Source organism: Panulirus ornatus, chromosome 21, assembly GCF_036320965.1.
Source record: "Panulirus ornatus isolate Po-2019 chromosome 21, ASM3632096v1, whole genome shotgun sequence".
In the NCBI taxonomy this organism is placed as follows: domain Eukaryota; kingdom Metazoa; phylum Arthropoda; class Malacostraca; order Decapoda; family Palinuridae; genus Panulirus; species Panulirus ornatus.
Genome location: NC_092244.1, coordinates 23,926,886 through 23,940,857, shown reverse-complemented (window position 1 = coordinate 23,940,857; position 13,972 = coordinate 23,926,886). Strand labels below are relative to the sequence as shown.

Below are 13,972 nucleotides of genomic sequence, written 5' to 3'. Positions count from 1 at the left end.
TTTAACATATTACCAAGGACCTCTTTTTAAAGGGTCCTGCAGCCCAAGGCTGTGCTCCTTCCAGTACCAGAGAGATGTGGACTCTTTTGGAGTGAGGAGTTTTTTGATGAGGCCAAATGTGGCTTTCCACTCGTGGTGTAACCTCTTGCAGGTGGAGCACAGTAATACCAAGCAAAGAATGAAAATTATAAACCCCCTAATTACAGTTTTTTATTTTTTACACTGTACAAGTATTGCACATAATCATATTTGAAAAATTTCTTTCAAAAGAATAAATGTTATTAAAATAACTTCTGGAACATTCAGTGAAGGTAGACCATGCTTGAAGCACCTGAATCATGGTCTTCGTAACTGCCTTTATCTGGTACATCATAACTTTCTCATAAATGATTACATTAAGTATGATCCATTGTATTTTACAACTATTATTGTATAAGTTTTCATATTTCATAAATATGTTATGAGTCTTTTCATTAAAACAATGCAAGTTTGGAAAGTTTATTGTACTTTTAGCCAGCTCTTGTTAAATACTACAAGAAATTAGCAGCCACACCAAACTGAAGCCCATGGTTTGGTCTGTCACCACGCTGCAACAGCAATGGTACACAGTAGTTAAGTTCTACTCTTGCAAAGCCACCTAAAGTCATGGCCAGTCCAGCACCATAGGACAAACGCATGTCACGGATGAGGGTCTGAAGGTTCTGTTTGTAGTCATCAGCTGTGAAGGAAAAGATAGAATCTTAAAATCTAAAAGCATTCATTAAAATACATTTATATACTATATATCAAAACATTGTGAAACTGCTTTCCTGAACCTCATTCATGTACTATCCTGCTATCTTGTACATTTTGGGTATGTTCAATTTACTGCCAAACTATATCACCATCAGTTTTCCAAATACTTCTTAAGCTATTCCTTAACCAACAAGAATTCATCATCTAAATTTTTTCATTTCTAATTGAAGAAACATTTAACTTTTTTGCACTGCTTAACATTGTATATTTCAAGATGTTACTGGGCTCCACCAATGGCAAGGCTGTATCACTGGAAGTACAGTCTTTTTAAGGAACTTTACCACTTCAAAGGAGTCCAAATTTCCCTGCTACTGGAAGTAAATCAGTCAATGGCCACAGAGCCTTTAGAAAGAGATCCTGAGGTAATCATGAATAAATATATAAATAAATACTGTATTCTATACACCTATTACCATTAACTTCATTCCCATTTAGGACTTTAACTTTCTTGGTGGTGAATTTTACTGAGATGGGATCCCAGCTCAAGATGGTAAAAAGGGTCAAGATGTCTGATCCCCTAGGACAGATATGCTATTTCATTCCCTGTTATGGTATAGTTTAATACTACAGGCATAAAAACTATTCATATGAAGGTAATCATTCTCATAACCTAAGCTCACTTATAATACTATTAATCATGATACTCATCATACTATCTGCCATTTCCTACCCTACCAAGGATGCATTAAGAACAGACAACAAACAGCTCACTTGCTCATATCCATTGTATAGTTGTCATGTATAATGTTTTGAAACCAGAGCCCACCATCCAAAGACAAACCTCACAAACCATTCCATGGTTTATCCTGACCAATTTCGGTGCATGGTTCAGCCCAGTCACAGCCAACCCTCCCCTGCAGTATGCCACAAAACTCCAGTTCAATCAATTCAATGAATGCCTCTCATCCTCCTGATTTACCATGACTATAATGTAAGACTGAATTAGAGGATACAAATGAATACAAATACATCAAAAGAGCAAAAGACCACGGGCTCCTAATGAGGCTGTTTGTGATAGTGGATAACAAAATACACTCATGGATCAGTGAGAAAGATGTAGATTGACATTTTTTCAAAGTGAAAAGCCTATAACCTAAGCTTATAGGCTACGATGCAAATAATATCAGGATCTAGATACCAAGAATGCAGGAAGCAAGGATGGAGTGAAAGATGCCTTGAGGTATCATGACAATTACTATCTTTTCTTCATATTTGATCGCTGTTCCCCGAGTTAGCTTAGGAGTGCCAAGAAACACTTGAAGAAAAACACATCCACTCCCATACCCATATATATACTTATATGCACATACATGAACATATACATGTATATTCATTATGTTTTTCGTATTCTAATGTACTTAACTGTTGTTTCCCACGTCAGCAAGGTAGTGCAAGGAAACAGATGAAGAATGGCTCACCCACTTATATACACATTTTATATTTGATTTATCATACTTAACCGCTGTCTCCCACATTAATGAGGCAGCGCAGGGAAACAGACAAGGAATGGGCCAACCCATCCACATACACATGTATATACAAAAAAGACCACACACGCATGTATACATATATATACATTTCAATGTATACATACACAGACATATACATATGTACATAACCATACTTGCTGCCTTCATCCATTCCCATCACCACCCCGCCAAACATGGAATAACATCCCCCTCCCCCTCCAGCAAGGCAGTGCCAGGAACAGAAAAAAAAGGCCACATTTGTTCACACTAAGTCTCTAGCTGTCATGTGTAATGTACCGAAACAACAGCTCCCTTTCCACATCCAGGCCCCACACACCTTTCCATGGTTCACCCCAGATGCTTCACATGCCATGGTTCAAACCATGTACACAACATACACAACATACTTCCAATTCACTCTATTCCCTGCATGCCTTTCACCCTCCTGTATGCTTGGGCCCCAGTCGCTCAAAATCTTTTTCACTCCATCCTTCCATGTCCAACTTGGTCTCCCACTTCTCCTTCTTCCCTCCACCTCTGAAACATATATCCTCTTTGTCAATCTTTCCTCACTTATTCTCTCCATGTGTCCAAACCATTTCAACACACCTTCTTCTGCCCTCTCAACCACACTCTTTTTATTACCACACATCTCTCTTATCCTTTCATTACTTACTTAAACAACCTCACACCACATATTGTCCTCAAACATCTCATTTCCTAAGGACATCTCATTTCCAACACATCCACCCTCCTCCGCACAACCTAATCTATAGCCAATGCCTCACGAACATATAACATTGTTGCACCTCTCAGCACATCAACATCCAAAAGTCTCTCTTTTACGCGCCAATAAATTAACACATAATCCAATAACGCTCTCTGGCCATCTCTCCTACTTACATATGTGTACTTATGTATATCTCTCTTTTTAAACCATGTATTCCCAATCACCAGTCCTTTTTCAGCATATAAATCTACAAGCTCTTCACCATTTCCATTTACAACACTGAACACCCCATGTACACCCATTATTCCCTCAACTACCACATTACTCACCTTTGCATTCAAATCAACAATCACTATAACCCAGTCTCATGCATCAAAACTACTAACACACTCACTCAGCTGCTCCTAAAACACTTGCCTGTAATGATCGTTCTTCTCATGCCCAGGTGCATATGCACCAATAATCATCCCTCTCTCTCCATAAACTTTCAGTTTTACCCATATATATCTAGAGTTTAGTGTTACTTCTTACACTATATCACATACTCCCACCACTCCCTTTTCAGGAACACTGCTACTCCTTCCCTTGCTCTTGTCCTCTTATATATATATATATATATATATATATATATATATATATATATATATATATATATATATAACCGGGTTATAGTGATGGGTGATTTGAATGCAAAGGTGAGTAATGTGGCAGTTGAGGGAATAATTGGTATACATGGGGTGTTCAGTGTTGTAAATGGAAATGGTGAAGAGCTTGTAGATTTATGTGCTGAGGAAGGACTGATGATTGGGAATACCTGGTTTAAAAAGCGAGATATACATAAGTATACTTATGTAAGTAGGAGAGATGGCCAGAGAGCGTTATTGGATTACGTGTTAATTGACAGGCGCGCGAAAGAGAGACTTTTGGATGTTAATGTGCTGAGAGGTGCAACTGGAGGGAAGTCTGATCATTATCTTGTGGAGGCTAAGGTGAAGATTTGTATGGGTTTTCAGAAAAGAAGAGTGAATGTTGGGGTAAAGAGGGTGGTGAGAGTAAGTGAGCTTGCGAAGGAGACTTGTGTGAGGAAGTACCAGGAGAGACTGAGTACAGAATGGAAGAAGGTGAGAACAATGGAAGTAAGGGGAGTGGGGGAGGAATGGGATGTATTTAGGGAATCAGTGATGGATTGCACAAAAGATGCTTGTGGCATGAGAAGAGTGGGAGGTGGGTTGATTAGAAAGGGTAGTGAGTGGTGGGATGAAAAAGTAAGAGTATTAGTGAAAGAGAAGAGAGAGGCATTTGGACGATTTTTGCAGAGAAAAAATGCAATTGAGTGGGAGATGTATAAAAGAAAGAGACAGGAGGTCAAGAGAAAGGTGCAAGAGGTGAAAAAAAGGGCAAATGAGAGTTGGGGTGAGAGGGTATCATTAAATTTTAGGGAGAATAAAAAGATGTTCTGGAAGGAGGTAAATAAAGTGCGTAAGACAAGGGAGCAAATGGGAACTTCAGTGAAGGGCGCAAATGGGGAGGTGATAACAAGTAGTGGTGATGTAAGAAGGAGATGGAGTGAGTATTTTGAAGGTTTGTTGAATGTGTTTGATGATAGAGTGGCAGATATAGGGTGTTTTGGTCAAGGTGGTGTGCAAAGTGAGAGGGTTAGGGAAAATGATTTGGTAAACAGAGAAGAGGTAGTAAAAGCTTTGTGGAAGATGAAAGCCGGCAAGGCAGCAGGTTTGGATGGTATTGCAGTGCAATCTATTAAAAAAGGGGGTGACTGTATTGTTGACTGGTTGGTAAGGTTATTCAATGTATGTATGACTCATGGTGAGGTGCCTGAGGATTGGCGGAATGCGTGCATAGTGCCATTGTACAAAGGCAAAGGGGATAAGAGTGAGTGCTCAAATTACAGAGGTATAAGTTTGTTGAGTATTCCTGGTAAATTATATGGGAGGATATTGATTGAGAGGGTGAAGGCATGTACAGAGCATCAGATTGGGGAAGAGCAGTGTGGTTTCAGAAGTGGTAGAGGATGTGTGGATCAGGTGTTTGCTTTGAAGAATGAATGTGAGAAATACTTAGAAAAGCAAATGGATTTGTATGTAGCATTTATGGATCTGGAGAAGGCATATGATAGAGTTGATAGAGATGCTCTGTGGAAGGTATTAAGAATATATGGTGTGGGAGGCAAGTTGTTAGAAGCAGTGAAAAGTTTTTATCGTGGATGTAAGGCATGTGTACGTGTAGGAAGAGAGGAAAGTCATTGGTTCTCAGTGAATGTAGGTTTGCGGCAGGGGTGTGTGATGTCTCCATGGTTGTTTAATTTGTTTATGGATGGGGTTGTTAGGGAGGTAAATGCAAGAGTCCTGGAAAGAGGGGCAAGTATGAAGTCTGTTGGGGATGAGAGAGCTTGGGAAGTGAGTCAGTTGTTGTTCGCTGATGATACAGCGCTGGTGGCTGATTCATGTGAGAAACTGCAGAAGCTGGTGACTGAGTTTGGTAAAGTGTGTGAAAGAAGAAAGTTAAGAGTAAATGTGAATAAGAGCAAGGTTATTAGGTACAGTAGGGTTGAGGGTCAAGTCAATTGGGAGGTGAGTTTGAATGGAGAAAAACTGGAGGAAGTGAAGTGTTTTAGATATTTGGGAGTGGATCTGGCAGCGGATGGAACCATAGAAGCGGAAGTGGATCATAGGGTGGGGGAGGGGGCGAAAATTCTGGGAGCCTTGAAGAATGTGTGGAAGTCGAGAACATTATCTCGGAAAGCAAAAATGGGTATGTTTGAAGGAATAGTGGTTCCAACAATGTTGTATGGTTGCGAGACGTGGGCTATGGATAGAGTTGTGCGCAGGAGGATGGATGTGCTGGAAATGAGATGTTTGAGGACAATGTGTGGTGTGAGGTGGTTTGATCGAGTAAGTAACGTAAGGGTAAGAGAGATGTGTGGAAATAAAAAGAGTGTGGTTAAGAGAGCAGAAGAGGGTGTTTTGAAATGGTTTGGGCACATGGAGAGAATGAGTGAGGAAAGATTGACCAAGAGAATATATGTGTTGGAGGTGGAGGGAACGAGGAGAAGAGGGAGACCAAATTGCAGGTGGAAAGATGGAGTGAAAAAGATTTTGTGTGATCGGGGCCTGAACATGCAGGAGGGTGAGAGGAGGGCAAGGAATAGAGTGAATTGGAGCGATGTGGTATACCGGGGTTGACGTGCTGTCAGTGGATTGAATCAAGGCATGTGAAGCGTCTGGGGTAAACCATGGAAAGCTGTGTAGGTATGTATATTTGCGTGTGTGGACGTATGTATATACACGTGTATGGGGGTGGGGTGGGCCATTTCTTTCGTCTGTTTCCTTGCGCTACCTCGCAAACGCGGGAGACAGCGACAAAGCAAAAAAAAAAAAAAAAAGTATATATATAAATATTTTTTTTTTTTTTTCCTTTGTCGCTGTCTCCCGCGTTTCCGAGGTAGTGCAAGGAAACAGATGAAAGAAATGGCCCAACCCACCCCCATACACATGTATATACATACGTCCACACACGCAAATATACATACCTACACAGCTTTCCATGGTTTACCCCAGACGCTTCACATACCCTGATTCAATCCACTGACAGCACGTAAACCCTGGTATACCACATCGATCCAATTCACTCTATTCCTTACACTCCTTTCATCCTCCTGCATGTTCAGACCCCGATCACACAAAATCTTTTTCACTCCATCTTTCCACCTCCAATTTGGTCTCCCACTTCTCCTCGTTCCCTACACCTCCGACACATATATCTTCTTGTTCAATCTTTCCTCACTCATTCTCTCCATGTGCCCAAACCATTTCAAAACACCCTCTTCTGCTCTCTCAACCATGTTCTTTTTATTTCCACACATCTCTCTTACCCTTACGTTACTTACTCGATTAAACCACCTCACACCACACATTGTCCTCAAACATCTCATTTCCAGCACATCCATCCTCCTGCGCGCACAACTCTATCCATAGCCCACGCCTCACAACCATACAACATTGTTGGAACCACTATTCCTTCAAACATACCCATTTTTGCTTTCCGAGATAATGTTCTCGACTTCCACACATTCATCAAAGCTCCCAGGATTTTCGCCCCCTCCCCCACCCTATGATCCACTTCCGCTTCCATGGTTCCATCCGCTGCCAGATCCACTCCCAGATATCTAAAACACTTTACTTCCTCCAGTTTTTTCCATTCAAACTTACCTCCCAATTGACTTGACCCTCAACACTACTGTACCTAATAACCTTGCTCTTATTCACATTTACTCTTAACTTTCTTCTTTCACACACTTTACCAAACTCAGTCACCAGCTTCTGCAGTTTCTCACATGAATCAGCCACCAGCGCTGTATCATCAGCGAACAACAACTGACTCACTTCCCAAGCTCTCTCTCCCCAACAGACTTCATACTTGCCCCTCTTTCCAAAACTCTTGCATTCACCTCCCTAACAACCCCATCCATAAACAAATTAAACAACCATGGAGACATCACACACCCCTGCCGCAAACCTACATTCACTGAGAACCAATCACTTTCCTCTCTTCCTACACGAACACATGCCTTACATCCTCGATAAGAACTTTTCACTGCTTCTAACAACTTGCCTCCCACACCATATATTCTTAATACCTTCCACAGAGCATCTCTATCAACTCTATCATATGCCTTCTCCAGATCCATAATTGCTACATACAAATCCATTTGCTTTTCTAAGTATTACTCACATACATTCTTCAAAGCAAACACCTGATCCACACATCCTCTACCACTTCTGAAACCACACTGCTCTTCCCCAATCTGATGCTCTGTACATGCCTTCACCCTCTCAATCAATACCCTCCCATATAATTTACCAGGAATACTCAACAAACTTATACCTCTGTAATTTGAGCACTCACTCTTATACCCTTTGCCTTTGTACAATGGCACTATGCACGCATTCCGCCAATCCTCAGGCACCTCACCATGAGTCATACATACATTAAATAACCTTACCAACCAGTCAATTATACAGTCACCCCCTTTTTTAATAAATTCCACTGCAATACCACCCAAACCTGCTGCCTTGCCGGCTTTCATCTTCTGCAAAGCTTTCACTACCTCTTCTCTGTTTACCAAGTCATATTCCCTAACCCTCTCACTTTGCACACCACCTCGACCAAAACACGCTATATCTGCCACTCTATCAACAAACACATTCAACAAACCTTCAAAATACTCACTCCATCTCCTTCTCACATCACCACTACTTATCACATCCCCATTTGCGCCCTTCACTGAAGTTCCCACTTGCTCCCTTGTCTTACGCACTTTATTTACCTCCTTCCAGAACATCTTTTTATTCTCCCTAAAATTTAATGATACTCTCTCACCCCAACTCTCATTTTGCCCTCTTTTTCACCTCTTGCACCTTTCTCTTCACCTCCTGTCTCTTTCTTTTATACATCTCCCACTCAATTGCATTTTTTCCCTGCAAAAATCGTCCAAATGCCTCCCCTCCTTGTATTAACTTTCTAAAATGGGAAAAACACACACACACACATATATATATATATATATATATATATATATATATATATATATATATATATATATTGCGCAAAAGATGCATGTGGCATGAGAAGAGTGGGAGGTGGGTTGATTAGAAAGGGTAGTGAGTGGTGGGATGAAGAAGTAAGAGTATTAGTGAAAGAGAAGAGAGAGGCATTTGGACGATTTTTGCAGGGAAAAAATGCAATTGAGTGGGAGATGTATAAAAGAAAGAGACAGGAGGTCAAGAGAAAGGTGCAAGAGGTGAAAAAAAGGGCAAATGAGAGTTGGGGTGAGAGAGTATCATTGAATTTTAGGGAGAATAAAAAGATGTTCTGGAAAGAGGTAAATAAAGGGCGTAAGACAAGGGAGCAAATGGGAACTTCAGTGAAGGGCGCAAATGGGGAGGTGATAACAAGTAGTGGTGATGTGAGAAGGAGATGGAGTGAGTATTTTGAAGGTTTGTTGAATGTGTTTGATGATAGAGTGGCAGATATAGGGTGTTTTGGTCGAGTTGGTGTGCAAAGTGAGAGGGTTAGGGAAGATGATTTGGTAAACAGAGAAGAGGTAGTAAAAGCTTTGCGGAAGATGAAAGCTGGCAAGGCAGCAGGCTTGGATGGTATTGCAGTGGAATTTATTAAAAAAGGGGGTGACTGTATTGTTGACTGGTTGGTAAGGTTATTTAATGTATGTATGACTCATGGTGAGGTGCCTGAGGATTGGCGGAATGCGTGCATAGTGACATTGTACAAAGGCAAAGGGGATAAGAGTGAGTGTTCAAATTACAGAGGTATAAGTTTGTTGAGTATTCCTGGTAAATTATATGGGAGGATATTGATTGAGAGGGTGAAGGCATGTACAGAGCATCAGATTGGGCAAGAGCAGTGTGGTTTCAGAAGTGGTAGAGGATGTGTGGATCAGGTGTTTGCTTTGAAGAATGTATGTGAAAAATACTTAGAAAAGCAAATGGATTTGTATGTAGCATTTATGGATCTGGAGAAGGCATATGATAGAGTTGATAGAGATGCTCTGTGGAAGGTATTAAGAATATATGGTGTGGGAGGAAAGTTGTTAGAAGCAGTGAAAAGTTTTTATCAAGGATGTAAGGCATGTGTATGTGTAGGAAGAGAGGAAAGTGATTGGTTCTCAGGGAATGTAGGTTTGCGGCAGGGGTGTGTGATGTCTCCATGGTTGTTTAATTTGTTTATGGATGGGGTTGTTCGGGAGGTGAATGCAAGAGTTTTGGAAAGAGGGGCAAATATGAGGTCTGTAGGGGATGAGAGAGCTTGGGAAGTGAGTCAGTTGTTGTTCGCTGATGATACAGCGCTGGTGGCTGATTCATGTGAAAAACTGCAGAAGCTGGTGACTGAGTTTGGTAAAGGGTGTGAAAGAAGAAAGTTAAGAGTAAATGTGAATAAGAGCAAGGTTATTAGGTACAGTAGGGTTGAGGGTCAAGTCAATTGGGAGGTGAGTTTGAATGGAGAAAAACTGGAGGAAGTGAAGTGTTTTAGATATCTGGGAGTGGATCTGGCAGCGGATGGAACCATGGAAGCGGAAGTGGATCATAGGGTGGGGGAGGGGGCAAAAATTCTGGGAGCCTTGAAGAATGTGTGGAAGTCGAGAACATTATCTCGGAGAGCAAAAATGGGTATGTTTGAAGGAATAGTTGTTCCAACAATGTTGTATGGTTGCGAGACGTGGGCTATGGATAGAGTTGTGCGCAGGAGGATGGATGTGCTGGAAATGAGATGTTTGAGGACAATATGTAGTGTGAGGTGGTTTGATCGAGTAAGTAACGTAAGGGTAAGAGAGATGTGTGGAAATAAAAAGAGCGTGGTTGAGAGAGCAGAAGAGGGTGTTTTGAAATGGTTCGGGCACATGGAGAGAATGAATGAGGAAAGATTGACCAAGAGAATATATGTGTCGGAGGTGGAGGGAACGAGGAGAAGAGGGAGACCAAATTGGAGGTGGAAAGATGGAGTGAAAAAGATTTTGTGTGATCGGGGCCTGAACATGCAGGAGGGTGAAAGGAGGGCAAGGAATAGAGTGAATTGGAGCGATGTGGTATACAGGGGTTGACGTGCTGTCAGTGGATTGAATCAAGGCATGTGAGGCATCTGGGGTAAACCATGGAAAGCTGTGTAGGTATGTATATTTGCGTGTGTGGACGTATGTATATACATGTGTATGGGGGTGGGTTGGGCCATTTCTTTTGTCTGTTTCCTTGCGCTACCTCGCAAACGCGGGAGACAGCGACAAAAAAAAAAAAATATATATATATATATATATATATATATATATATATATATATATATATATATACATTTTTTTTTTTTTTCAAACTATTCGCCATTTCCCGCGTTAGCGAGGTAACGTTAAGAACAGAGGACTGGGCCATTGAGGGAATATCCTCACCTGGCCCCCTTCTTTGTTCCTTCTTTTGGAAAATTAAAAAAAAATTGAGAGGGGAGGATTTCCAGCCCCCCACTCCCTCCCCTTTTAGTCGCCTTCTACGACACGCAGGGAATACGTGGGAAGTATTCTTTCTCCCCTATCCCCAGGGATAATATATATATATATATATATATATATATATATATATATATATATATATATATATATATATATATATATATATTTTTTTTTTTCATACTATTTGCCATTTCCCGCGTTAGCGAGGTAGCGTTAAGAACAGAGAACTGGCCCTTAGAGTGAGAATATCCTCACCTGACCCCCTTCTCTGTTCCTTCTTTTGGAAAATTAAAAAAACAAGAAAGGGGAGGATTTCCAGCCACCCGCTCCCTTCCCTTTTAGTCGCCTTCTACGACACGCAGGGAATACGTGGGAAGTATTCTTTCTCCCCTATCCCCTATATATATATATATATATATATATCCCTGGGGATAGGGGATTAAGAATACTTCCCAAGTATTCCCTGCGTGTCGTAGAAGGCGACTAAAAGGGGAGGGAGCAGGGGGCTGGAAATCCTCCCCTCTCGTTTTTTTTTTTAATTTTCCAAAAGAAGGAACAGAGGGGGGCCAGGTGAGGATATTCCGAAAAAGGCCCAGTCCTCTGTTCTTAACGCTACCTCGCTGATGCGGGAAATGGCGAATAGTTTGAAAAAAAAAAAAAATATATATATATTTTGAAGGATTGTCGAATGTGTTTGATGATAGAGTGGCAGATATAGGGTGTTTTGGTTGAGGGGGTGTGCAAAGTGAGAGGGTTAGGGAAAATGATTTGGTAAACAGAGAAGAGGTAGTAAAAGCTTTGCGAAAGATGAAAGCCAGCAAGGCAGCAGGTTTGGATGGTATTGCAGTGGAATCTATTAAAAAAGTGGGTGATTGTATTATTGACTGGTTGGTAAGGTTATCTAATGTATGTATGACTCATGGTGAGGTGCCTGAGGATTGGCGGAATGCGTGCATAGTGCCATTGTACAAAGGCAAAGGGGATAAGAGTGAGTGCTCAAATTACAGAGGTATAAGTTTCTTGAGTATTCTTGGTAAATTATATGGGAGGGTATTGATTGAGAGGGTGAAGGCATGTACAGAGCATCATATTGGGGAAGAGCAGTGTGGTTTCAGAAGTGGTAGAGGATGTGTGGATCAGGTGTTTGCTTTGAAGAATGTATGTGAGAAATACTTAGAAAAGCAAATGGATTTGTATGTAGCATTTATGGATCTAGAGAAGGCATATGATAGAGTTGATAGAGATGCTCTGTGGAAGGTTATATATGGTTATATATGAAGAATATATGGTGTGGGAGGCAAGTTCTTAGAAGCAGTGAAAAGTTTTTATCGAGGATGTAAGGCATATGTACGTGTAGGAAGAGAGGAAAGTGATTGGTTCTCAGGGAATGTATGTTTGAGGCAGGGGTGTGTGATGTCTCCATGGTCGTTTAATTTGTTTATGGATGGGGTTGTTAGGGAGGTGAATGCAAGAGTTTTGGAAAGAGGGGCAAGTATGAGGTCTGTTGGGGATTAGAGAGCTTGGGAAGTGAGTCAGTTGTTGTTCGCTGATGAAACAGCGCTGGTGGCTGATTCATGTGAGAAACTGCAGAAGCTGGTGACTGAGTTTGGTAAAGTGTGTGAAAGAAGAAAGTTAAGAGTAAATGTGAATAAGAGCAAGCTTATTAGGTACAGTAGGGTTGAGGGTCAAGTCAATTGGGAGGTAAGTTTGAATGGAGAAAAACTGGAGGAAGTAAAGTGTTTTAGATATCTGGGAGTGGATCTGGCAGCGGATGGAACCATGGAAGCGGAAGTGAATCATAGGGTGGGGGAAGGGGGCGAAAATCCTGGGAGCCTTGAAGAATGTGTGGAAGTCGAGAACATTATCTCGGAAAGCAAAAATGGGTATGTTTGAAGGAATAGTGGTTCCAACAATGTTGTATGGTTGCGAGGCGTGGGCTATGGATAGAGTTGTGCGCAGGAGGGTGGATGTGCTGGAAATGAGATGTTTGAGGACAATGTGTGGTGTGAGGTGGTTTGATCGAGTAAGTAATGTAAGGGTAAGAGAGATGTGTGGAAATAAAAAGAGCGTGGTTGAGAAAGCAGAAGAGGGTGTTTTGAAATGGTTTGGGCACATGGAGAGAATGAGTGAGGAAAGATTGACCAAGAGGATATATGTGTCGGAGGTGGAGTGAACGAGGAGAAGTGGGAGACCAAATTGGAGGTGGAAAGATGGAGTGAAAAAGATTTTGAGTGATCGGGGCCTGAACATGCAGGAGGGTGAAAGGCGGGCAAGGAATAGAGTGAATTGGATCGATGTGGTATACCGGGGTTGACGTGCTGTCAGTGGATTGAATAAGGGCATGTGAAGCGTCTGGGGTAAACCATGGAAAGTTGTGTGGGGCCTGGATGTGGAAAGGGAGCTGTGGTTTCGGGCATTATTGCATGACAGCTAGAGACTGAGCGTGAACGAATGGGGCCTTTGTTGTCTTTTCCTAGAGCTACTTCGCATACATGAGGGGGGAGGGGGATGGTATTCCATGTGTGGCGAGGTGGCGATGGGAATGAATAAAGACAGACAGTGGGAATTGTGTGCATGGGTATATATGTATGTGTCTGTGTGTGTATATATATGTGTACATTGAGATGTATAGGTATGTATATTTGTGTGTGTGCACATGTATGTATATACATGTGTATGGGGGTGGGTTGGGTCATTTCATTCGTCTGTTTTATATTGTGGAGGTGAAGGTGAAGATTTGTAGGGGTTTTCAGAAAAGAAGAGAGAATGTTGGCGTGAAGAGAGTGGTGAGAATAAGTGAGTTTGGGAAGGAGACTTGTGTGAGGAAGTACCAGGAGAGACTGAGTACAGAATGGAAAAAGGTGAGAACAAAGGGGGTAAGGGGAGTGGGGGAGGAATGGGATGTATTTAGGGAAGCAGTGATGGCTTGCGGAAAAGATGCTTGTGGCATGA

At 41.6% G+C, this 13,972-nt stretch overlaps 1 protein-coding gene across 1 annotated transcript in view; it reads right to left on the bottom strand.

Moving 5' to 3' along the window:
• Window positions 1-484: 484 nt before the first annotated feature.
• LOC139756458 (sorting and assembly machinery component 50 homolog A) overlaps window positions 485-13,972 on the bottom strand; it is a 293,888-nt gene continuing 280,400 nt past the window's right edge. Inside the window, exon 11 of the mRNA XM_071675915.1 lies at window positions 485-718. Within this exon, the coding sequence (XP_071532016.1) occupies window positions 531-718 (188 nt within the window). The 3' untranslated portion in view covers window positions 485-530. The remainder of the gene's footprint in view (window positions 719-13,972) is intronic.